Source organism: Lygodium microphyllum, chromosome 13 (genome assembly GCF_053477565.2).
Source record: "Lygodium microphyllum isolate KBCC chromosome 13, Lygodium_microphyllum_v1.1.10, whole genome shotgun sequence".
NCBI lineage: Eukaryota > Viridiplantae > Streptophyta > Polypodiopsida > Schizaeales > Lygodiaceae > Lygodium > Lygodium microphyllum.
In genome coordinates this window covers 150,749,646-150,774,899 of record NC_141147.1, presented here as the reverse complement: position 1 = coordinate 150,774,899, position 25,254 = coordinate 150,749,646, and the positions used below count along the sequence as shown (strand labels likewise).

The 25,254-nt window shown below is 40.6% G+C and overlaps 1 protein-coding gene across 1 annotated transcript; it reads left to right on the top strand.

Annotated features, from left to right (window-relative positions):
- Positions 1-5,401: 5,401 nt before the first annotated feature.
- On the top strand, positions 5,402-9,175 carry LOC148027350 (uncharacterized). Its single transcript, XM_087691913.1, has 11 exons — positions 5,402-5,695; positions 5,838-6,964; positions 7,110-7,151; positions 7,229-7,331; positions 7,398-7,472; positions 7,568-7,715; positions 7,973-8,042; positions 8,148-8,213; positions 8,303-8,425; positions 8,510-8,631; positions 8,732-9,175. Exons 2-11 carry the CDS (start codon positions 5,926-5,928, stop codon positions 8,771-8,773), a joined length of 1,830 nt encoding a protein of 609 aa, XP_087548039.1. The 5' UTR covers positions 5,402-5,695; positions 5,838-5,925; the 3' UTR covers positions 8,774-9,175.
- The last annotated feature ends 16,079 nt before the right edge of the window (positions 9,176-25,254 follow it).

Sequence of the window (25,254 nt, the reverse complement as noted above, 5' to 3'; positions counted from 1 at the left end):
GGGGGGGGGGGTAGCGTGACTGGAGGGGGGGGAGGATGACTTCGCGGGGGGGAAGGGGGGGGGGGCAATGTGACTGGCGGGCGGGGTGCCACAGCAAGGCTCCCCAGGGTGGACACGACAACTCTCAGAGAGGTGGAGAGAGAGAGAGAGAGAGAGAGCACCTTCAGCTCCTCAACGAATGAAGCTCCGAATCTGAGAGTTGGAGAGAGAGAGAGAGACAGAGACGACACCTTTACCAAGCTCCTCAACTAAAGCTCCTCAACAAACGAAGCCTTCTCCACCCTGCATCTCGATCTATATCTAAGTTCATCCTCATCATGAGAGAGGGAGGACGTGAAGACATGGGGCATTAAAGCCACCTCAACCTCCCATGCATGCATGCAATTCAAATTCAAATGAAAGTTCGGGAGAAAAACGGAGGCTTGGGAGAAAAATGAAAGTTCGAGAGATAACCGAACCTCCAGTCAAAATAATAAGTAAGAATAGATAATAAATAAGAATATACAAGAATAGATTAGAGCATGTAGGCAGCCTGCCTGACGAAGGCAATTTGTGCTTCTTCTCCTTCTCCACTGGAGGAGAATAGTTCTTGCCAAGTTTGCACCTTCTTCTTCTCCATCTTCATCTCCTTCTTCTTCTTCTTCTTCTTCTTCTTCTTCTTCTTCTTCTTCTTCTTCTTCACTGTCTCCTCCCCTTCATTATTTCCCCCCTTTTGCCTTTCCCTCTTTTCCCCGTCACCGCCTGCATTTTCCAAGTGCCTTTCCCCCATCCCTTTCCCAACCCGCATCTCCTTTCCGCTTGTTGTTTCCCTTCCCCTCAATCTCTCCATCATTGCAATATGCACCCGATCACTCCCTCCTTCCCCATTGAATCACCGTCGCTTCGTTCATGGACTTCACTTGACATGCTTTACATCCGTCGAGAACAAAAGGAGGAGGAACAAAATAAGGAAAAAAAAACAGCTATGGATTGCGTATCTTTCCCCTCCCTTGAACTGCGGACTTTATCCAATAGCCAAAGATCGAGGATGCTTCAATTCCTCTCCGCAGGATCCAAGCATCGTCGACCTTTTCTTTAGAGATTGATGCTACAATGAGTGCCTCCAACAGGTAGAATCGTCTCGACATTTTCTTCAAATCGGTACTGCAGAGATGGTAGCATCACAACTAAGGAATTGGGGACAATTATGCGTTCCCTCAGACAAATGTAGATGGAAATGGCACCATTGATTTCTCTGAGTTTCTCAACCTCATGGCTCGAAAGATGAAGAACACTGACTTTGAAGAAGAGCTAAAGGAGGCATTTAAAGTCTTTGACAAGGATCAAAATGGTTTTATTTCAGCTGCTGAGCTTCGGCATGTGATGACAAATCTTGGGGAGAAGCTCTGATGAAATGATACGTGAAGCAGATGTTGATGGTGATGAACCAGTGAATTACGAAGAGTTTGTGAGAATGATACTTTCAAAATGATGCTTTATCTGTAGCATCATTTTTGCTGTTGATAGAAAGTGATACGGAAACATAACTTGCTGCTTTTACTAGTTTGTTAGATAAGAAGGCTGTGAACGCTATTCACAGGACTAGAGGCCCCGTTGAAACAATCAAGAAGTATAACATTGGCTCAAACAAGGCATCCTCTAGCACTCCAGGTTTGAATACCAAAAACCTTGATGAAGAAACATTTGGAGATCTGCCATTTGTGGGTGTGAGAAGTTATCTTACTGTTGAACTCAAAGGAGCACCATGAATGTCCATTCCATCTTTATGTAAAGAAGAACTCTTTATGCTTGTTCCTCCATCTTGTTATGGTGGCTTCCAAATGCTATGGTACTCCATGCACAATGGTGTTTGCAACCTCTTTAGTTCCAAGGCCTTATGTAGGGATTTCCTTGACGGGTGCCCTACTCCCGATGCCTTGCGTCTCTTTGGGGTGGGACCTTTTGGCAAGCTATGGAGTGTCTGATTTGGATCAACCAATCCAAAGTTATTACACATTTAGTATAGCAAGGTCTGTAGTGGACAACATACTAGAGTCTTCATCTGGAAGAAGCTCTTAATGGCAACATTTTGTTCCAAGATTTCATTTTCATATATTTCAATGGTTGTAAATGCTTCGTATTTGATTCTCAGCACTCTAATTGTAGTTATTTCGTGAATCCTTGAAGATTAGGCCATTTAATTTTAGTCCATGCATAGTACCCTGCCCCTTTCCACCACTTGGCAATTTGTAATAAGTGCTATTTTGTTTTTGAGGATAAAAATATCCGAGTGGGGATGGAATGTAAAGAACTGAATTAGGGACATATAAAAGGAAAAATGACACATATACATGTAATCATGATGCGAGGAGGCATATTCCACGGTGGATTCCGTGCCATGGTGGATTCTGTGAGGTTTTACGGTGGATTCCGTAAACTTTTATTACCGGGGCTTATACATAAAGTGGATTCTTTGTACGAGAAGTAGATGGGGACACCTATCCTTTTTGGGCATTTTGTTAATTTTATATGTACATGGGTGATTCTGTAAAATACATATTTAAATTAATAAACGTTTATGAGTTTAGAGTGCGCACTCGTGATAAATTAAGATTAGGATTGATTTCTAACCAATTTATTTATGTAGCTGAAGACTGCTAGGTATTCACTTTTGTCGGTTTAATTGTATTATTTTACTAACGATTGTGAATGCTTCAGTTGATGTGTAGAGATATCAACGGTGGTAGTGGAAAGCATTGGAGGATAGCGTGTATTCAAGTTATCGTCAATATTTTGATGGGCGCATACCTTAGGCATGGCACCTATATTTTGTCGCGCCTATTTATCAAGGCATTTGATATTTATTATTATTTTTGTATGCACATGGGCACATGATTTAGATATTTGTATTTGGACATTGTATTTGGGTACGCCTGACTTCTTGGGCACCCATTAGCTTTATTTCTATTTGGCACAAAAGCAAACTCAAAAGCTAAAGCGTACTATTTTGTAATTTGGGCTATTATTTGAGCTTGAAGATGATTAATATATGAAATACATGCTTTGTGGAGCGCTCACACAAGGCATGGGGGGAGATTGCACCCAATTGGTCTCTTGTTCATGTCGTGCAAGCTTTCTACATTGATTTGTGTGTAAAAAGTAGAGTTCTTTTGTTCTTGGGGACCTTCTGACACTCACTACGAGCGCTTACGACATTCGATCTGTGCACCAAATCAGTTTTGACACAATAATACATCTTTGTTCTTCATCTCTCTCTAGCTTCTCCTGTCCTTTCATGGCTTCCAGCCATCTCTCTTATTCTTTCCTACCTTTCTCTCTCCTTGTCACTCTTTTTCTCTTACTTCTACACTTCTTCTTCTCTCTCTTTTGGAGTATTCTCTCTCTAGTTCACTTCTTGACATATTAGAAGGCATCACGAGAAGAAGAAAAAGAATGAAAGAATGAATATGAACCATGGTTAGAATAGTAATGAGTTTGCTTGAAGCCCCTCTCTTGTTTCTTGCTCAGATCCACTATGGCACAAGCCTCTCTCTTGTTTACTACTCAAATCTGCTATTGTGTGTCATGAGAGATGCTCATCAAGATGCATTAATGCCGGTGGCGACACTAGCCCTTGGATTTGTAATATTGGCTTTTGCAACATGTCATGCTTACCCTCCCTCTCCTCACTTCTCACCCGTGTTGTCTCCATAAAAGGAGAGAGAGAGAGAGAGAGAGAGAGAGAGAGAGAGAGAGAGAGAGAGAGAGAGAGAGAGAGAGAGAGAGAGAGAGAGAGAGAGAGAGAGAGAGAGCATACACGTGTGAGCTTGCAGGACGAAAGATAATAGAAAGCGAGACATATATTAATGATGGTGACTGATATATCACATCTACTATATTAAAAGTTGGAAATTCAAAATTCTTCTCATGTCAGACTTGGTGACCAATAGAGCTTCCTTGAGGTTTGGAAATCCACAAGGCAAGAGCTCAAATAATATAATATAGATGCCCAAGCTATTACTTTTTTTGGGGAGGTGGGGGTGTTTGGAAGAGGGGGGGCAAGGCGACGAGCTAAGAAATACATTGTGAAAGGGGATGGTGCAGTGAGCTTGACCATCATGACCATCATGCAATTTTGAAAGAGGTGGGCTTTAACATCACTTGGTGACAAAAACAAAAACCCTAAATTGGTTGAATAATGCATATGTGATGCAAAATAGGGCAAATTTCTCACACGAATATTGCTTATGGGGTATTCCTAATGAAATTACAAATTTTTCACAAAAATTAGGAATCTGCTATTGGAGCGTTTGGGGTCGAAAGTCTACCGCGGGGATAAGAAACAATAGGGTGAATGGAGATTCAGGGAGAGCAATTGATGAAAGAGAAGGGGTTCGAAGAAATAGAAGATGTAGAAGAATACTTATAGAGGTGAAGCTTGTCAATTTATTTTTGCATCATGAGAAGATAAATCCCTTGTAGACAAAAAATGTGTATCAAACAGTAGCTTCTTCTCTACTGCTCAGACCGCCAATCTGTTGCTTCCGCTGGCTACGAAAGGGGGGGGGTAAAATACTAGGACACCTGTTTAGAATTCTCCCAAATCACTCATTCTTTTCCCAATTCGGAGTGCAATTTGTTGTCTGTAAACTTTAATCGCACGTCGCGCGATTTTTCCAATCCTTCTTTTTGCATAAAATCTCCCAAAAATGACTGAAAGCCCCTTGCTTTTTTTTACATGTCATCCTATTTTAGAAGTTGTCTACAACTTTTGGATATTTATATAAAATAATATCCAAAATATAAAAAATAAGCTAAACTTGTCCAAAAATCTAGTATTTTTGAACCATCAACACTACGAACATTGACACTAGTGACTAATATGGCATTGACTCTCTAGATCAATAAAAAAACCGAATGGCGATGCACTCTAAAGTTTTTCACACTGTGTCCGCATAATGGCAGGACACCACCATGTGGCTAAGAGTGGCTTTTGATTTTTGTAGAAAACCATGGAAATACTTTCTAAGAAATCGGCTCACAAAGACAACTCCTAGGGTGACCATTGTAAGAAGAAGATAGATTGTCTTTGAGAGTTCAGATGAGTGCAGTGAAAGAAAGTACTTTTCTTTAGAGCTACCCTGCTCTTGTTTAAACAAGGTAGAGGCAATGCATAGAAAAATGGATATCAAACGACCTTATGTCCATGTGGTGGGCTCAAAGTCCCTTGGGCCGTTAGGGCCTACCACATTCACCTTTTTTGGGTAGAAATATTTCTTTTTAGAGGGAGGAAATCCGCCCATTTTCGAGTGGGTTTGGACTCTAGAGGCAATTCACTTTTCCTTGAAGCGACGATCACGATTCACATGCTTCCACACAAAAAAACATTCTCTTCCCCCCCTCTCTAGAGATCTTCGGTCGTGTATGGTGAACCCACCTAGTTTTGAAGTGTTCTTGTAAGATGAGCGAGAAACGGTTAGGAGCTCAAAATCTGTTCAAAAATTCAAAAAAGTGGGACCCACTTGGCCCCGTTTACCATTGATTGGACGGATGGCCATCGCCGTTTCTGCTGCTGCTGCTGCTGCTGCCGCCTCTTCTTCATCTTCTTCCTCTTCTTCCAAGTTCCGTGACCCGCCCCGTCTCTTTGCTTGTGCTAGTCAGGCTAATTCAAGAGCAGGAAAGGAGATTGCAACGATTCCATTCCTCTTTGCCAGCGGTAAGTTCTTTCCTTCTTTCTTTCTTTTGTTTCTCTACTAATAACAATCATGTGCTTCTTCTTTCTCCTCTTTTCTCTCTTTTTTTGTTCTCTCTTTACATTTCAAATCGGCATCATCTCCTCTTTTAACTCTGATGCCCAGCCTTGGCTGCTGAGGAGGAAGATGACGGCACATCCTGCAGCTTGGCTTGAGGATATACGCTTCCCCTTTTAGCTCGCTCCTGATATATATGTTGGAAGCAGCAGCACAGAGGCCTCTTCTGTCCATGGGTTCTGGGCGGGAAGGAAGTTCCGCAGCCACACCTGCAATATCCCCTCCGATCGCAACATCGCCAGTGCTGCCTGCTTCTTCGTCTGCTGCAAAACAAGGTATGAGTTCCTCCATGCTTCACAAGTTGCAGAGAGAGGAGCTTCTGCAGGGTGGCCGCAACATAATGCGCACCGCCTCTCTGGAAGGTGCCGCTGTGTCTGGCACCAGAAGCCCTCGCATGGGGCTGACCCCCTCTCACAGCCCCCGGTCCCTGTCGCCATTGCGCAGCCCCACGCCAGGGATTCCTGGCGCAGAGGTGGCTACAGTAGATTTCCAGGAAGCCATCATGCGCATGCAGAAGAGCCCCACAATGCCTGCAAGGGTTGGAGAAATGGAGGAGAATGACGATCAGCCCTCCGTGGCTGCAGTTGTGCAACGTAGCCGATCAGATATTGCAGGGTTACAGCATCAGAAAGGTCCTTTTCCCTCTAGCAGGTCCAAGGAAGGAACGGAACCCATGCCACATATGGAACATGAGCCTATGGCTCGGATCACAAGGGGAATGACAGACGCACCGCAGGATAGGAACCCATCAGAATGGGTGGTTTTGGAAAGAGGAAAGAGTCCTAGAAGGTCCAAGCCTGCAGCCCCATCTATCATCTTAACTGAGGGCCCAGAGGGCATTGGTATCATGCCTTCAAGTGAACGAAAATCAACAAGAAGTAGCAGCAGAAGAGCAACCAGAGCTGGAACTTCACAGGATCTCCAGGATATGGATTTGGGGATGGGGGATGCCAACCGAGTTACCCGACGCAGCCACTCCCGCCCTCATCCGCGCCAGCACAAGCGCAAAGCTGCTGAGCCCATCATTGTGTCCATGCCCACGGCTTCATCCACACCAGAGCCTTACTTTCCCGAAAGACATCACCATCAAGAGGTAGATCCATATATTTCTGTTCATAGAACAGCACATGGTGCTGCCAGTGCATCGCCGCCCTCATTGAGAAGGAATCACAGAGGTAGCATTTTTGAAAATGATGGTTATCTCCTCATTTCATGTTAGCGGTTTAGTGTAGACTCTTGAATCTACATTGCAGTTGCTGCAGCCTCTTGTCATTTGTGTTCTTATCAGTAACAAAGAATGATTTCTGTATGCATTCGCAGAGGCAATGCTTGTGGAGAGTACAGACTGGCTGCAGCTTCTGGGTAAATCATCATTTTTTGGCTTTTGTACTAGTATAGCTAATTACCTCTTCTTATCTCTAATCTGCTGCTTGGTATAGTGGACATATTCATGTGGAGGCACATTCCTCGGTCAGCCTTGCTGTTTGGAGTTGGTTGTTTCTGCATAATGTCAACATCACTCGTACAAGACATGCAATACAGGTAGAGTACTCATAGAGGCTTTAATTCTTCTCACGTGCTGTAGTAACTGCTCTCTTGCTTATACAGTGCAATCTCCGTTTTGGCACACGTTGCTCTTTTCTATCTGGCAGCAATATTTATCAAGCGCACATTTCTTCGGAGGTGAGCTATGACGAGTCCTAATTTAAATTCCAAAACATGCCATCAATGCTTGTTTGCATAACTGCTCAATTCTAACATTTTGCCCTGCTACACAGTGCTTCTCCTGTTGTCCCCTCAGCATCTATACATATGCTTTCTGAGTCGGATGCTTTGAGACTCGTGAGGCTATTGTTGCCACCGGTCAACATTCTGCTGCATAAGCTAGGGCAATTATTTTCTGGAGAGCCCATTGCTACACTAAAGGTGCGTCCTTCTTGTTTTACATAAAACTCTGTGTCAACTCGCAAATCCTGATATTTTGCTTAGGTAGTAATATGCAAGTATGCGGATGTTTTGGTCAAATTCTTGGCCGAGTTAACGGGTTGAATGTTGGACTCATTGCGGTTATTTACCTGTCTGTCTGTAGACGTGCGAGTATTTCCTTCTGAATTTGGTACTTTTTTTAATTTTTGGGTATCATGGAGTCTCTCTTTTTTTATCCCCCCCCCAAATTATGTCAGGTGGCGGCAGGTCTTTGGTTGCTGGCTCAAGCTGGCTCCATGATGAGTTTGTGGAGTTTTACAAGAATTGGTAACCCTTTCATGGCTTTGTACCCAAGCACATAGCTAAGTGCCAAAGACTTGAAGACAGTGAAAGTGAAATTGGCTTTACTGAATCTGCTTTTGCTGTCAGCAGCTTACTTTGCTCTCTTTGTCGTTCCGAAATGCTACTCAAGTTACAATGAGCTGATACGCGGGCAGGGTAATACACATCTGCCACTTTGAATGCTTATGTGTTGGATGAAAAGGGAATACGTGAGCAAACTGTCTCCTTTATTGTGCATGTTTCAGTCAGGAACGGTTTCGAACGTGTTCGGGTTGCATGGGAAGCTTGTACTCATAAGAAAGCAGTCCTTGTTGGAGCATTTGCTTTGGCATGGAATTTCTCCTCTGTCTCAACTCGCTTATGTGGGGGTGAGCAGCATCACGCTTACATAGAAGGACGGCTGACTGTGTTGGTGGCTATATCTGAATGCTCATGCTTGGATATTTTTGCAGCTTTCATATCCCTTGTGGCTCTACGTGCATACCAGCATGTCTTCAGAAGTGAACCTGGCAGTGACAATCCTGCCCATGACATAGCAGCCGGCTTGAATTTTGCACCTTCCTATGGTTTAGAGGTGGGTCAAATCAGATGGCGTGGGATAATAATCTTTGTTGTTTCTCTTGAGTCAATATTATGGATTGCCTAAACCAAGAGAGTTCTCGTCTTGTCTGTAGCTGATGGCAGTAGCACAGCCAAGACAGGAAACGAGGCCTTAAGTCAATTTTACCTATTTTGGTGGTACCACAACCAACAGACTGAAGCAACAACGCCCCCCTAATTTGGCGGCCGCACAGCCAAAACGTGCACCGATGCCATACGTCAAGCTCCTTCCTTCCTCGTCGTTTTTGTGACTGAATTCCTTACACAAACTTTCAAAGCAGCTTGGACTACTCGTCCAAATGTGACTGGTAAATTGGGTTGTGTGCGCTTGGCAAGTGAAAAACGCGGTGCATGTTCTGAGCTTCCTTTGAGTCTCTCTCAACAAGGTTCCCCCAAAACCAGAAGATGTGAAGCACCTGACTCCCCTGTCCTTGTACGCGCGCACACACTCATGGATGCAAAGCTGACACCGTTGTTCTATGATGCGCACTTGATATAATATTAAAGCTTAAACCATAGCTGGTGGCTTACCACGCACAGTAAGACATAGTTGTTCTATGATGCGCGCTTGATATAATATTAAAGCTTAAACCATAGCTGGTGGCCTGTCACTCACAGTAAGACATTCTGAGCACGGCAAGCCCTTCATATCTTCCACGATAGCTTCCGAAACAAGTCGCACTGTGAAGCCACCATGATCATGATTGATGGATGGCATGTTGTCTCTGTAGTACCGTGCCCGCGTGGCCTTGCATGCGCGGACGCGAAAGACGGGTGAAGGACCACGTCGCCCGGGCGCACTGGCGCGTACGCTCTATACTCTTAAGAACAAATAGATGTAAAGGCATCCTTGCACAACCATTACGCTTTCTTTTTTGAGGGCCATTTTGCTTGCCTTTTTATTGTTTGGTAAAATGGTTACTGGAATTGTGGAATATTAGCCTATTTGCTTTCTTCCTCATGGCTAGAAGACGAACCAAAGAACAAGGAAGCATAGGAGGAATCAAGTTTGAGTGTTGTAGGTGCATTCGTGCTAGAAGAGGAACCCCAAAAGAGAAGTAGAGTAGGGATCAACATTGAGTGTTGGAGATGGCTACTCGCTTGAGGTTGGCCAACCGTACCCTTGCCATGATGGAAGTTGCATTCAAGAAGCTTGTCCAAGCCATTGAGCAAGTAGTGATAGGATCCTTGTGAGAGCGGAGAATCATGTAAGGTGGAGTAAAGGTGAGCAAGTTTGATGCTAAGATGGTAGGCCATGGACAACTAGATGCCTTGCATATTTTACTTGATGGCATTAGCTTGTAGCCATTCAAAAAAGGATGATGATGCGTGATTTATTGAGGTGGCAAAGTCATAACAAATGTTCAAAATGCCCAAGCATTAACTTCTTTTGGGTGTTATGTATGTAGTAAATTTTTATAGCTTTAGTAATTGCTTTTCTTTTTGGCATCCCAAGGTAGGTTTCTTTTTGTGCCAAAGGGCAAAATTGTGATGGGTGTCTCTTTATCTTATACACCTTTGAACGTGTATGTGTGTGTGTGTGTACATGTTCTATTGTATTAATCAGTAAGAGCTTTCTCATGTGTTGAGGAGGTTTAATGTGCAAGTGTTTTGGAAATTATCCATTGAGTTTGGGAAGGAATCCCATGAAAATAGAGAGCTTTAATCATTTTGTGAAACTTTTACAAAATATCTAAAGTTATGAAACATGCATGATAGTTTTACACTCATAACCTACAATAGGATTTCAAAGATACACTCATCACCTATGCTAGGGGATTTTAAACATTCTTTAGTTTTCCACCCTCTCTATTACTACTATTATTACTACATCATTGGTTGTGTTGGTTATCTTAGTTACAAATAACATGGGAAGGTCTTTCAAAAATTTGGCTTGTGTTTGAAACTTTCTTATCCTTTTCACGTCCCTTTTCTAATTGGTCATGGAAAACTCCTCTAAGTACCTATCCATGTTGTCTTTTGATAATTAAGAGTTGAAGTGATCTCTTATGGCTTCCACTACTAGATCTATCTCCTCCAAACCAAAGGAGAAGAGCATTCATTGGAGTGTTTTGCTAGACCAAGTCTCTAGCTTTAATGATGGTTGCTCTCATGTCTTACAAGGCTTTCATTACCTTGTTTGATGCTCCAATCTAGGCCACATAATTGCTTGTATTCCTTTAAAAATTCTTATGTACTTTCATGTGTCTTCGGTAATCATTGTTATATTCAATGTGAAAATATAGTTATTCAGACATAAGGATTATGTTGAATGAAATTGCATTTGGGCTTGAAAAAAAGCGTTTATATAAGTCTAATGGTTTTATTATGTTTGTTAAATAATCTTGGCATGTTTATTTTGACCTCCTCTTTGGTTACTATATTAAAAGTAAGTATGAATTTTATTTAGCTCAATTTTATTTTCATCTCGAAGTGTAATGAAACTAGTTTTTCTTTCGTGGATGGGTGGTAAATCCTTGATTATAACTTAATTATAAATAGCAAACAATTAGTGTAAATTTGAAAATTCAAATTTATTTATTGATCTTGGACGATATATATTTTGGTATTTTTAATTTTCAAAGCTATATGAAAGAAGTTGATTTGATTTACAATGGGATTCTCTTGCTTCCTTTCGATATTCTAACTCTCATTGTGATGACAAGTCTTTAATCCAATTTGTTTCTTGATTTTGGTAATCAATTAGCTTTCTTTTACTTTGATGGAGATAGAGAATGCTCCAAATTTAGTTATTTGTTGGTATTTTCACTTGAATAAGCAAAAAATAACTTCAATTATATTGAGTCCAAGTTTTGGAGCTTTTAATTTTTGACAAGCTTTTCGAGGTTGTAGATGAATCCTAATTTTTGCTACAGATTAGGGTTTATAGCATAGAAATATGAAATTTCTCAAATTTAAGAATTCAAATATTGAGATTTTTAAAGCAAAGTTGTGAAATGATTGGAAGATGAGATGGAAAGCTATAGAGAAAAAATTCAATCTTTTGTTGTGAAGAATGACTAAAAATTAGGCAAATGTAGATGTCGCTTTGCCACAACTTGTAGATTTAAAGAATTGAGATGTAGTCTTTTCAAATGGTTTTTTAGTACTTTTTATATTTAATGATTAATTTTCAATCTTTAGGTACAAAAATAAATCTAATAATTATTTTGGTGCCTTGAAAAATAATGATTGTTCAATAATTAAATTTGCTAGGTAACTTTCATTTCTAAGTGTCTTTGTGCTATCTTTGATTATCGGATTGGTATTAGCTACCATTAAACATCACTTCTCTAGTATCATCAACTGATACTTATGGCCAAATGAATGATCTAGACCAACAACTAGCACAAGATACCACTAAGTACATGTGTTGTATAACTTATAACAACTTTTGTCTTTGATAACTTGTGATTTCTTGATGTCTCAAGCTCGTAAATTTACGTTATCTTAAATTGTATCTCACATGTGTAACATTTACTTAATCATGTGATTAAAAATTAATCCATATCTTAAGTGAGGTTTCAAAAATACAAGTCCTCGTGACATCTCTTTTTATTGTCTCAAAATTGAGGTAAGTCATGCCAAATCGATCGTAAGGTGATACAAAAGTATAGTTCTAGTACTCAGGGGAAACACGTACTTATCTATGTACACCTCACAATGATTACTATACTAAGTAGTGACCTCATGGCAAACATATTGTCAGTGTAGTACCTTGGATGCATATTGAATATATCTGAGATTCATTAGATCTGAGAGCTATCTATAACTGGAGGAGTGAAAGTGCTACCTTTCCCTTGAGTGTTAGATAATACTTTGCACCCTTGCTTTGTTGAACATAATGGAGCTTGAGCTTTAACTGAAAGATATCTAGGTAAAGCTGTAATAATTGAGGATGGTATGCCAAGTCGTTCTCTTCTATTCATTTGGCATCCATTGGTAAATAATTTTGAAATTTCACGAAGTATCTCATGGAAACTTTACATTTTACCTTTCTTTTTTTATGTGCTATCTGCTCATGTATTAAAATCTCATCTAGCTTCTCAACCTCAAGTTGAATTTCAACAGACATTCTCTGGTACATCATTATGAAAAGGCCTCAACAAATTGACATAAAAGGCATTGTGTATCCACCAATGTGGAGGTAATTTCAGTTGATATGACACATCGTTGATCTTCTCTAATACTTGGAAGAGCCCATAGTATTTCATACTCAACTTCAGATACAATCTTTCTATTCCTTTCATTTTATTCAACCTTGCGTTTTCAAAACACAGCAATACATAATCATCCTCCGCAAACTACGAAGCACGTATGTGGCAATTAGCTGTCATCTTTTGCATTTGTTGCAATCTCTGAAGTGCATATTTTATCTTTGCATATGCTACATTTAAGTTTTTCACATAACGATTAGTCTCAAAGATTTTATCATTTGTTTGGAGAATAGGTGGTACCTTCTTGCTACCCTCAACCACTTGAAATGGAGCTTTGCGCGAACTATGTATTGTGTTGTTGTAAGCAAACTCAACCAAGGGCAAATATTGCTCCCATTGTGTCTTGTGGTTTGAAACATAGCACCTCAAAAGATCTAACACTGTGGAATTCACTTTCTCAGACACTGACTATGTGTTTGCGAGTGGAAGGATGATGAGAATTTTAGTGTGGTATCCATATTCTCAAATAAGCATTCCAAAATAAATTGGCCATTCGGAGGTCTCGATCATTGATGATTGACTTTGACGTACCATGATACTTAAAGATATGCTGCAAAAACAATTGTGCCATATGATTAGCCTATATTGTCTTCCTTATCAGAATGAAATGGGCTTGTTTGCTAAGCATGCAAATGATAGTCCATATCCCATCATTCCTTGTAGGTGTCTTAGGAAGCCAAAAAATAAAGTCCATTGTAATACTCTACCAAGGCCTATCTGGAATAGGCAAGGGTTGTAATGAACCTGACATCTTTTGCCTATCATGCTTTACCTTTTGGCATACAATGCATGTCTTAACAAACTGTTCCACATCATGCCTCAAAGTAGCCAATAAAAGAAATGCTCCATTGCCTTGACCGTGGCATCAATACCTTTGTGTCTTGTATACGGAGGAATATGACTTTTAGTGATAACTCTAGGCCTTAACTGCTTTGTGACACAGTCGTCCGTGCATCATCATAAATCCATCTCTTAACACAAAGTGTTCATGCCTTTGGCCATTGCAAAGCTGATCATAAATATTAGCAAAGTCCGAATTAGCAACATATTACTCTTTTATGGCATCTAACTCAATGTGATAAACCATGTTGATGGTTGAAATTTGTGGCTTACGTAACAGTGTATCAGCCACAACTTCTTTTTACTATCAATATGAAAGTTTGCACATCTCATATGCTTCTCTGACAATTTTGTCTGTGTCAAAAAGTACCTTAAAGTTTGATGGTCTGTTTGCATTGTAAAATCAACCCCCAAAAAATAATGTTTTCACGTAGATGTATCATCAGAAATCCATCTCTTAACACAAAGTGTTCATGCCTTTGGCCATTGCAAAGTTGATCATAAACATTAGCAAAGTTCGAATTAGCAACATATTGCTCTTTCATGGCATCCAATTCAATGTGATAAACCATGTTGATGGTTGAAATTTATGGCTTACGTGACAATGCATCCCCCTTAATCTTCTTTTTACCATCAATATGAAAGTTTGCACACCTCATATGCTTCTCTAACAATTTAGTCTGCGTTAGAAAGTACCTCAAAGTTTGACGGTTTGTTTACATTGTAAAATCAACCCCCAACAAATAATGTTTTCACGTAGATAGTGCATGAATTATAGCCAAGAGCTCTTTCTCATAGACTTGCAATTTTTTTTTGCACTGTGGAGAATTTGACTCTCATAAGCCATAGCTTGGCCGTCTTGCATAATAATAGTCATGATGCTGTTACCACATGCATCACATTGAACTATGAATGACTCCCTTAGATTGGGGAATACAAGCACAGGATCTAAAGTCATCTTTTCCTTTAACTTTTCAAATGTTGAAATTTTCATTGCTGTCCATCTAAATGGCACATGCTTTTTCTGCAGGGCATGCAATGGAGATGCAATTTTAGCAAACCCGTGTACATACTTCATATAGTAAGAACATAAACCCAAGAAGTTGTAGATCTCATGCACATTCCTCATAGGTGGCCATGATCGTATTTCTTCAACTTTTGTAGGGTCCATGCGAATACCATCAGCCGATTCAATATGCCCCAGAAAGTGGATTTCATGCAAGAAGAATTCATTTTTCTTGTCATTGATAACTAGTCTATGGTCACGTAATTCATTGAACACTTTTATGCTTTACCTCTTTCTTGAATAAACAATCATGTGATCAAAGAAAGTGTCAACAAATCCTTTATGTGGCTTGAAGATATGATACATCATCCGATTAAAAGTGGCAGGAGCATTCGTAAGTCCAAAAAGCATAACAAGAAACTCATATAATCCAAAAGATGCCTTGAAAGTTGTCTTAAGCACATCTTCTGGTCTAATGTGTATTTGATGATATCCACTTTTCAAATCTATGTAGCTAAATATGGCTGCTCCTTATAATCTATCCCTAACATCATTGATTCGATAAATCAGATTGTGATTCTTTATTGTGATCTTGTTTAAAGCATGATAATCAATGCATATACGCCATGCATGATCCTTTTTTTGCGCCAAAAGCATTGGAGAACAAAAAGGAGATGAGCTGGGTTGAATCAACCCGTTTTCTAACAGCTCATTTATTTGACTTATAATCTTCTCCTGTTGGGCTGCATTGACTCTATAGGGTGGCGCATTAGGTGGGTCACTTCCAGAGATAACATTTATGCCACGATCTTCTGGCCTTTCAGGCGGTAGCTGCCCTACAAGTGAATGAGTAAAGCAATCAACATACATTTTCAGATATGACATGTGATTCTTCTCTAACTTAGATATGTTCCCAACATTTTCACTATCATATTTATCCTTAGTAAAAACCAAGTACACTAAAAGATGATTTTTAATTACTTTAGAAATGATAGCTGCGGATATAACATGGACAGATTCACCTTTCAATTCTACATCAAGTGTGAGTACCTTTCCCCTATGCTGAACAGTGATTTTTTTTGCACGAGAATCGATCACTGCATGTATACGATGACACCATGGTATACCAAGCAATACATCATAACCCTTAAGTTGAGCAATGAAAGACTCCATTGTCCACATATCCTTGTATGTGTAACCAAATCTTTCCAATGAGCAGTGTGACAGGCTCTGCATGGCCTTTACATGCCATTCCAACTTCCCCCATGGATTTCATCTCATCCTCTTTGATGCCTAGACGGCGGGCATCCATGTCAACAGAGATGAAGTTGGCGCGTGTACCATTATTAAAGAAAATCAATGCATGTTGATTCCTAACTTTGCCCCATGATCTGCACAACTTAGTAGCATTATTATTGGGCTGATCACTAACAACATCGGGCACCAACCCCATTGATATTTTAGGTATTTTTTCTTTAGAATCTCCCTGATTTTTTGATTTTTCAGCGTATTGCCTATTTGGATAATCCCTTGCAATGTAACCCTCCTGTTCACAAATAAAACATTTATTTGTAGCCATCAATTTCCTATGTTGTGCCAATATTTTCAAGCCATTTCTTTGTTGTTTTGGCCTCTTTTCATGTTGATTTTCAGATCTGCCTCTTTTCTTAGCCTTAAATAACTTTTTATTCGACTTCACCCCACTCTCTAAGAAGTCTAAATCCTTCCCATGCAGCAAAGCATCAGCTGTAGCAATAGTCTCTAATAAGCTGAGACATGCTAGACACGGTGGATTTAATGCAAAAATCCTTGATTTGTTTGGGTAGTACACAAACATATTTTTCCACTTGCTCATGAAGGGGTACGGGGCAATAAGAAGTAATAGGCAGCAATGCATCCCAAAACTTCTTATTATATTGCTCCAAATTCTTACATTCCTTAGCATCCAGCTTATTCGAAGTTGTTATTATGTCCACCTCAAAGGTACTTGTCAACCAATTTGATGCAAAAATTTGCTTGAATTGTACCCTTGTTGACGGTGCTCTACCTTGCATCAAAAGAGTGAACCACCAATGTAATGCATTCCCTTGTTGACGGTGCAAAAATTTGCTTGAATTGTACCCTTATTGACGATGCTCTACCTTGCATCAAAAGAGTGAACCACCGATGTAATGCATTTCCTTGTCAACCAATTCGATGCAAAAATTTGCTTGAATTGTACCCTTGTTGACGGTGCTCTACCTTGCATCAAAAGAGTGAACCACCAATGTAATGCATTCCCTTTCAAGAAAGTGGTTGCCTTTCGAATCTTTGAGGACTCTGTGAAGTTTCCCCTTGAATAGGCTACATCAAATTGCTGAATGAAAGTCAAAGCTTTCAGCTTATCTTGTACACTGTTAAACGAATCAAACTTTACTCCTTTTCCACCCTCATCATAGTCTTTTGTTGCCCCTTTGGGTGTCAAGTTGTCATACATTGGGTGCTACAAAAAGGGTAGATTTGCTGAATTTACATCAAAATCAACACCAAATGGAGCATTTGCGTGACCAACATTCACTCCTTGAGCCCCATAAGCATTCAAGAGTGCATATGGAGTACCAAACATGCTACTTTGTGTCCCAGGCATCAAGCCAATGCTGCGATACATAGGGTTTTGCATATTTCTAGTCATAGCTGAATACATTGGGCCTTGCACTCCATGCATTGGTTGTTACATACCATAGGGATTTGTGCCATACATTCCCGTATGCGGTCCTTGTCCACCCATAGTATGAAAAATCGTGCTTCCACCAAAATATCATGGCTGTCCCATCATAGCATGCACGCCTGGCTATCCAAAATCCACTGGATTGGCACTTCCATGATGGCCTTGCATTTGCATTCCTTGCATTGTAGGTATTAATTGTTTTATTTCATTAGCATATTTGAGAGCTTTAAATGAAGGGTTTGGCATTATCTTTAGTGCATCTTGCTGTCCCGAAGGTGTAGAAGAGGTCTTCTTCTTCTTGCCTTTTTCTATCCTTCTTTGGAGCATTCAAAAATTGGGTAAATTGGGGATCCTTTGCCAATTCAACAAAGGGATTTGTTGATGTCCTCATCGGATTCTTGAATTGGTCATCAAATTCCTCTTCACTTTGTTGGTCATCAGTCTCCTTATGCCTTGAAGGCTGTGCATCTTTCCCAACAACAACATTTTTGGCTTGCTGTCCATAATCTGAGCCTTGTCCAAGGTTAGCATTGCATTTCCTTCATTCCTATGTGAACGTTCATACTGAGAGGCATCATCATTGCTTGAGTCCATCTCATTGTATGAAGACATAGTGCTGTAATTTCTCATGTGAGAGTAAAAATCAGCACTAGTACAAACCTTTGGCTTGCAATTAGGTACCTCGGGCCCACCAAATCAAGGGATTGAGTAGTATCTCGGTAATGGAACTATGAAACGAGCCTTCCTTCCATGGATGGGCGGTAAATCTGTGATTACAACTTAATTACAACAGCAAACAAATAGTGCAAATTTGAAAATACAAATTTACCTACTAATCTTGGACAATGCACACTCGATCGACCCCAAAATTGGTGCCTCTTTCGGTATTTCTTTAGCTTTATTGAAGAAGAAGTTGATTTACAATGGGATTCTCCTAATCCCTTTTAGTATTCCAACTCCCCTTGTAGTGATGAATCACCAGCAAGTCTTTAAATTCATTTGTCCCTTGATTTGGGCAATCAATTGGCCTTTACTTGCTTTGATGGAGATGAAAAAATGCCCCAATTTCAATTATTTGCTTGTCCCTCCACTTGAACAGGCTAAAAATAGCTTCAATCTTCTTGAATCCAAGTCTTGGAGCTTCCAAATTTTAGCACGCTTCTCGAGGTTATTGCGAAACCCTAATTTCTGCTATAGATTAGAGTTTACAGGAGAGAAATATGAAATTTCTCTGCCTCCAAGGGTCCAAATGATGAGATCTTCGGAGCAAAGCTGTGAAATGACCGGGAGATGAAATGGAAAGCTGTAGGGAGAATAAATTTAGAGTTTTGTTGCGAAGAATGAGTGAAAATTAGTCAAATGCAGTTGTTGCCCTACCACAACAGCTTGTAGATGTAAAGAACTGAAGAAAACCAGTCATTTATTGTTGCTACCCTGTCTCAACAACTTGTAGATGTTGTCTCCTATTGTTGATTAGACTTTTCGTGCCCTTGGCAGCCTCAGAAGGTCCTCCAATGGCTGCAAATCAGACCAATAGTCTCCCCTCCCTCTCTCTTGCAGGCTGAATTTAAACATCTAAAGACGTTTTTTAGTCTTGCATGGGCATTTTTGAGAAGTAGCAATCTTTCCAAATGGTTTTTCTAGCATTTTTCATAATTAAAGATTAATTTTCAGCCTTTAAATACTGAAAATTAATATAATAATTATTTTGGTGCCCTGAAAAATAATGTGACTGGCCAATAATCAAATTGGCTAGGCAACTTCCATTTTCGAGTGTATCTGCGCTATCTTTGTCCATTAGATTGGTGTTAGGTACCATTAAACGCCACTTCTCTAGTGGCTCCAACTGACACTTATGGCCAAATGGATAACCTAGGCCAACAATTGGCACATGATAGCACCAAGTACATGTGTGGCATAACGTATAGCAACTTTTGCCTTTGACATCCCGTGATTTCTTCGGGTCTCAGGCTTGTAAATTTAATTTAACCCCAGTTGCACCTCACATGTGCAACCTTTACTTAAATATGTGATAAAAAATTAATCCACATGTTAAGTGAGGTTTCAAAAATACATGTCCTCATGACATGCAAAGTGCCACTTAGGTGATTCACCAATTTTAAGAGGACATGTAGAGAAAGGGAAAGAAAAAGCTTGATTGCAAAGTAGGCTTCTTTTCCACGCATTTAAAAAATTATGCTACTTATTAAGGGTTTGTGAATTGTGTTTTGATAAATTCTTAACAAATTAATTTATCAAAGTATACTTAAAGAAAAGGTTTTGGTTTGCATTTTTCAATCTTGTGTTGGAGGTTGAACTTGGTCTTGCATCCATAGTAGGTTGTTGAAAAGACCTATACTTGTTTGTCATTCTGATTGGTCCTTGCCTCTCGCATGATATCATCCTTAGCTCCAATCGACTACATCTTCAAATTTGGTGGTATTGTTGCACTCAAGGTTTGCATACACAGGATAACACTCTCTAGCACTCTCAACTTGCTCCCATGAGAGTTAGACCACTCTTTGAGCATCATATTATATCGTCATCTTACGCATTCCTCATTGAGCATTCACCCATACATCATATCTTATTCCTCCCTATGTATGTGTTTTGCATTTTTATTTGAGTTACAATCGTGTTTGTACATTTTGACTCCATGTAAACCCTAGCATATCTTCACATGGTACTAGAGATAGTGTTATCAAAAAGTGGTACGCCATTGTTGCCTAGTCTTGTAAGTAGTAAGTGTGATCACACTAAACTTCAGTCTTCTAAGATTGAGTTATCTACTCTTGGTTTTGGTCCTTTGATTGATATTTTGAACACAAAACACCACCTTTGAGGCCATCTTGCATAGGAACCTCGTGCCATTAAAGGACTTGTAAAGTTGTATCTCTTTAGCCGTAGCAACTCATCAAGTCCCACTTTATATGGCTTTGGTCCTTGCTTGGTGTTTGACACGGCATGTTGAAAGTGGGTGTATTGCCATCTATTGTACAACAATTGATACAAGGGAAAAAATTACAAGTCTATCAATTTCTATCTTATGACCTTTCCTCTATGCATGGGCCCAACTCCTCAAGTTTGTTTTTCGAATTCCTCCTTTCCGAGTACTTCATCGTATCTATCATCCTACACTAGGATGATGATGGATTCTCACGGTAATACTTGTTTTAACCTAGTTGTTGTCGTATTTCTTCATACATTTTGACATGGTCCTAAGAGATCCATAAAATCGAAATCTTGAATAGGAGCCTCTATGGAGTTTTCGGAAGGAGAAGATGATGAAAAGGAAGGAGAGCTTAACCTTGAGCTCGAAGATGAAGATGAAAAGAGTGACATGATTGATCAATATTGTAGTGGGAGCTTGAGTTGAAGCGCTTGGACACAAAACAGTAACAGTGCTTGGACCTAAAACATCAACCTGAGCCGGAGTTGAAGCTCGTGCTTGATCTTGAGCTGGAGCTTGAACCTGAGTTGAAGTGGTTACAATTATGCCGATGCGCAGCCATTGGCCTACATCATCTCTACTTCACCAACAACAATTTCATCGGCTCTATCCTATGTGCCTTTGGATCCTCGTTGTAGCAATTGCAGCAGCTCGATCTGTCCTCCAGCCTATCGGTTGGCACCATCCCCACGAGCTTCGCCAATTGCACCTTTCTTTCACCTCACAAACAACTACCTAGTCTCGTCCCCCAGCCACTATCTACTTAAGTTGCAGCCGCCGGTGAAGGTGATTCCGCTTCATCTAGCACCTCAACTCCTGTCCGCTCCGCCCCCGGCTACCACTCCACCCTCCCCAGCCTCCTCCCTAACGTCGAGGAGCTCTAGCTCGGCCACCACCCCCCTGCCGCATCGGCCGGGATCAATAGCAGCTGCATCAATAATATCCTCTTGTTGAATATTGTCAAAAGTTCAGTTATAGTCACCTTTTAAGCCGCCATCATGAGACCAAACACGGCGCATCGTCAGAGAAGGCCAAGCTTCTCGCCATCCATACATCATTGGATCAGCTTTTGAGGAGATTTCGAGGTGAAGCGCTAGCTGCAGTATTAGTAGCAGCATTGTTGACTACTATTAGCCATTAAGGTCGTCCATCAAGAGAGAGAAGCTCGGTGCGACATCTTATAATTATTCCAGCGTGGTTCTCCTTCTCCAATTCCGTTATCGCGATCGTGGGTTGCTGCTACATGGAAGATATCAAACGTTCCACGCAAAACATTTGCTTATTTATGCATATTTTTGCTCCGAGAGAATCATGATAGACTTTCTGAGAAGCAGCTCTAATTTATACCCACCGATCTTGCACAAGAGTTGATCGAGGTCGATCAAATGACTGCAAATAGGAGCCTTTCAGCCATACCAAACAATGAAGGTGCGACAAAAAACCAACGGCACCGACAGTGAACATCGTCAAGCATGACAATCCGCCTGAATTCGTTGTACCGTGCTGTGCTACTGAACTCCGCACCAGCACCTTAGGTGAAGTGCCAGAGTTGGAGCCTCAGTCGGAACATGAGCACTAATGCAAGTGCCAGCGCTTTGCAGACACATCACGAGCCACCTCGAAAGCTTGACGGGTTTGAATGCAAGCGCGAGACTGTGGTTTCCAAACTTGATGAGAACCACATCATGAGCCACCTTTTGATGTAGCAAAAGCTTTGATGTGAGCTCCTGGATAGCTTGACTAGTGCCAGGGTTTGCAATTGTTGGAGACTAGATATAAAGCAGGCCTCGTCTTGTTCTACCCACACATCATGAGCCACCTTTTGATGTAGCAAAAGCTTTGATGTGAGCTCCTGGATAGCTTGACTAGTGCCAGGGTTTGCAATTGTTGGAGACTAGATATAAAGCAGGCCTCGTCTTGTTCTACCCATAGTTGAGTATGCACTTCATACAAGCCACCACTAGTCATAGCATCACTCGTTGCCAAGTTTTTAATGGCAGCTTCATGCACAAGGATTGGAACCATACTTTTTGCACTTGCAACCCTTTCGGCTACATCTTGAAAAGCCCCATTCCACCATTTTGTAGATCTTGATGATTTTGGGTTGGAGGAATTGACTCACTAGCCATTACAAGTGTATTAGTTTCTGTTCCACACCATCAAATGAAATCTTGTGAGGGAACCCTTTTTGTTTATGATTCCTAGTTCCCATGAAAAATTCTATTGTAAGAGAAAGTTTGCTTTTTATTAGATATCTTGTTTTGCATTGGACAAAAATCTCCTTGTTCCCTTGCAAGTTTGCTAGTTTCTTAAACATGTATGTCATATATGCAACTTGTGGTGGACTTAAGATGTTCTTTGTTGCAAGCTATTATAAAAGTGCTTCCATTCTTAGGCTATCCCCAAGATGATCGTGAGGATATATGCATAATGTCTTGCATTGTGAAGTATAGCATTTGGCCATGTTCGACAAACATGAATTGTAGAGTAACATAGACTTGTTCTTGAAGCCCTCTACATCAAGCTAAGAAACTTGGAAGTGTATTGGAATCTATGGAAGTCAACACCACACAACTCACACAAAGAAATGAATGGAAATATATGTATTATGAGTAGACATGAGGTTGCCTTAATAATAAAATTGGTTTTCCTACCAACTAAGCCAAATGTTTATGGATGGTGTACCACTTTTCTACACATCATCTTTCTGCAACCACTTTCTTACTAAGGCTGCTTGTGTCATGGCATTAGTTTTTTTTGCACGAATCTCCATTGCTCACACATGAAACAATACTCTTGTTGCTTCTCCTTCTTGAAATACTTCCTTATATGTTGGTGCTGGCTTTACTTGCAGTGAAACAAGCAAGATCTCTCTTTCCCCTCCACAATGTTTTTAGGGTCCCCATTGAACATAATTCTAATAGGCAACTCGCTTGCCCCAACTTGATAGCCATGAACCCATAAAAATCTATTGATGAGTATTCAAATTGCTATATTATAGAGCTCAACCATTCCTAGAGCAACACTTGGATAGTAGTGTTCTCTTTCCTTATTGCATAAGCAAAGTGCAACCAATAGTGACACTAATAATCACCCATCATATGACTTCAGTTAATAGGCACTCTTACTTTGGTGTTTAGATGTGGTAAGCCATGATAACTTAGCTACATAAACTTGGTGGGTGTGATTAGATTGCACCCATACATTGTGCAAATTTCCATTACTGGTCCTTCTCATGTTATTCAAAAGGTCCACATGGGAAGTAGAACCCTTTGTCGACATTTTTAGTGTATAAGATATGTCTCTATTTCTCTTTTTTGTGCTCTTCTTTTTTGTAATTAAAAAAAAAACATCACATGTGAAGGTCAAAATCCCTATCCTTTTAGTAATACTTGAAGCATAGCACTATAAGATATAGGCCTTATATCGATGTTAAAAGCGACGAAAATGTAAATAACAAAATTTACCCTTGTCGTCGCAAAAAGCATCGTTATTGGCGACGCCATAGCAAATAGCGACGCTCAAAACGACGCTTTGCGATGCAAATAACGACGCGTGTAGGAACATGGATTTTTTTTTTGTGGCAGGGCAGCATATAGCAATGTGTGCTTTATTTGGGCCATACAAAATAGTTTTTGCACGGTGTACGATGCTCGTGTAAACAAAAAAAAAGTGTGCTTAAATCATAACACTGATACATGAAATAAATACATGATCGTATAATGAAAGCGACTGGTATAATCATGACAAGATATCACTACATAGAAAATGTCTACACAGATCAGGCGACCAAAAAAGAAGGGTGTGTGAGCTCCAGGGATCCAAGGGCGAGCTATATATCCTCGCCATCTGAACCCGCCGCAAAGGAGCATCGAACGTACTCTGCAAAAAAAGAGACAACTACACATTAGTCCACCATACAATAATGCATTCTAATTAAACATGGTAACTACGGACAAGAAAGATGAGTGACTTATAGGGCCGCCGCATCTATACAATCGGTCGATCAATGCAGTGAGACCGTGGCTCTCTGCATATCGAGTCTCAAGGCCGGTCGGATCGCGATTTGTAATGGAGTGATGCAAAGAAAACAAAATACTAACTGTTAGAAACATGATTGTTAGTACAAAGGATATTGCAAAAAAATAAGTAAGCAAAACAAAAGAAAAACTTATAAAGTCCTCCAGATATGTCCTGTGGCCGCTACTCCCAATATGATGGACCACTCCGGTCTCTAGTCGTGCCCTCGCCGCCTCACGCTGCTAAGTAGTCCAACATCTTGGAGAATCTATAGCCTTCTCCCTCAGTCGGCGCCAGTCGTCCACGTCTAGCCACTCGGGCTTTGTAACCCCACTCTTGAGTTTCTTGCATGCGTTCGATCGTTTGCGTGACATATATGCACGCATGCAGTCCATCATCCAGCCCGTAGAAAATATATCTGCTATGGCTGAAACCGGTAACTCCTCATGCAAGGATGCTACTACGTAGTCCTTGCTCCCCTCCGATATGTTTTTCCAATGATCTAAGACGTGCCAAAAAACTTGTTGGCACAACTCTCTCATGCGAGCCATCACCCTCCTCTCCTCATCATTCATGATGATGGCTTCTGACCTATCATCAACAAGATAGGTATATCCCTTCTGGGGTATGCCTAAGATGGGTCCTCTCCCACCTGGGTCCACGCTCTTGGGCATATCCAGGAGACCCCTGTACATCCGGTGTACTGACTGGGGTATTATCTATTGGTGTAGCACCCATAGGGGTGCCACCTACATATGACTAAGCAAAAGCTGGAGTAACTGGAGTAGACGTTCTCACAGATGTGACAAATCCTGGAGGTGACGCAATCCCAGCAGAACGACGAGACAGAGACATTG

What these genes read in the sequence shown, in the direction of transcription:
- LOC148027350 (XM_087691913.1), top strand. Translation starts at nt 5,926, where the DNA reads ATGTTGGAAGCAGCAGCACAGAGGCCTCTTCTGTCCATGGGTTCTGGG. An exon ending in GTACAAGACATGCAATACAG is followed by an intron (nt 7,332 to 7,397) that starts GTAGAGTACTCA and finishes TTGCTTATACAG; the next exon opens with TGCAATCTCCGTTTTGGCAC. An exon ending in TGAGCTGATACGCGGGCAGG is followed by an intron (nt 8,214 to 8,302) that starts GTAATACACATC and finishes TGCATGTTTCAG; the next exon opens with TCAGGAACGGTTTCGAACGT.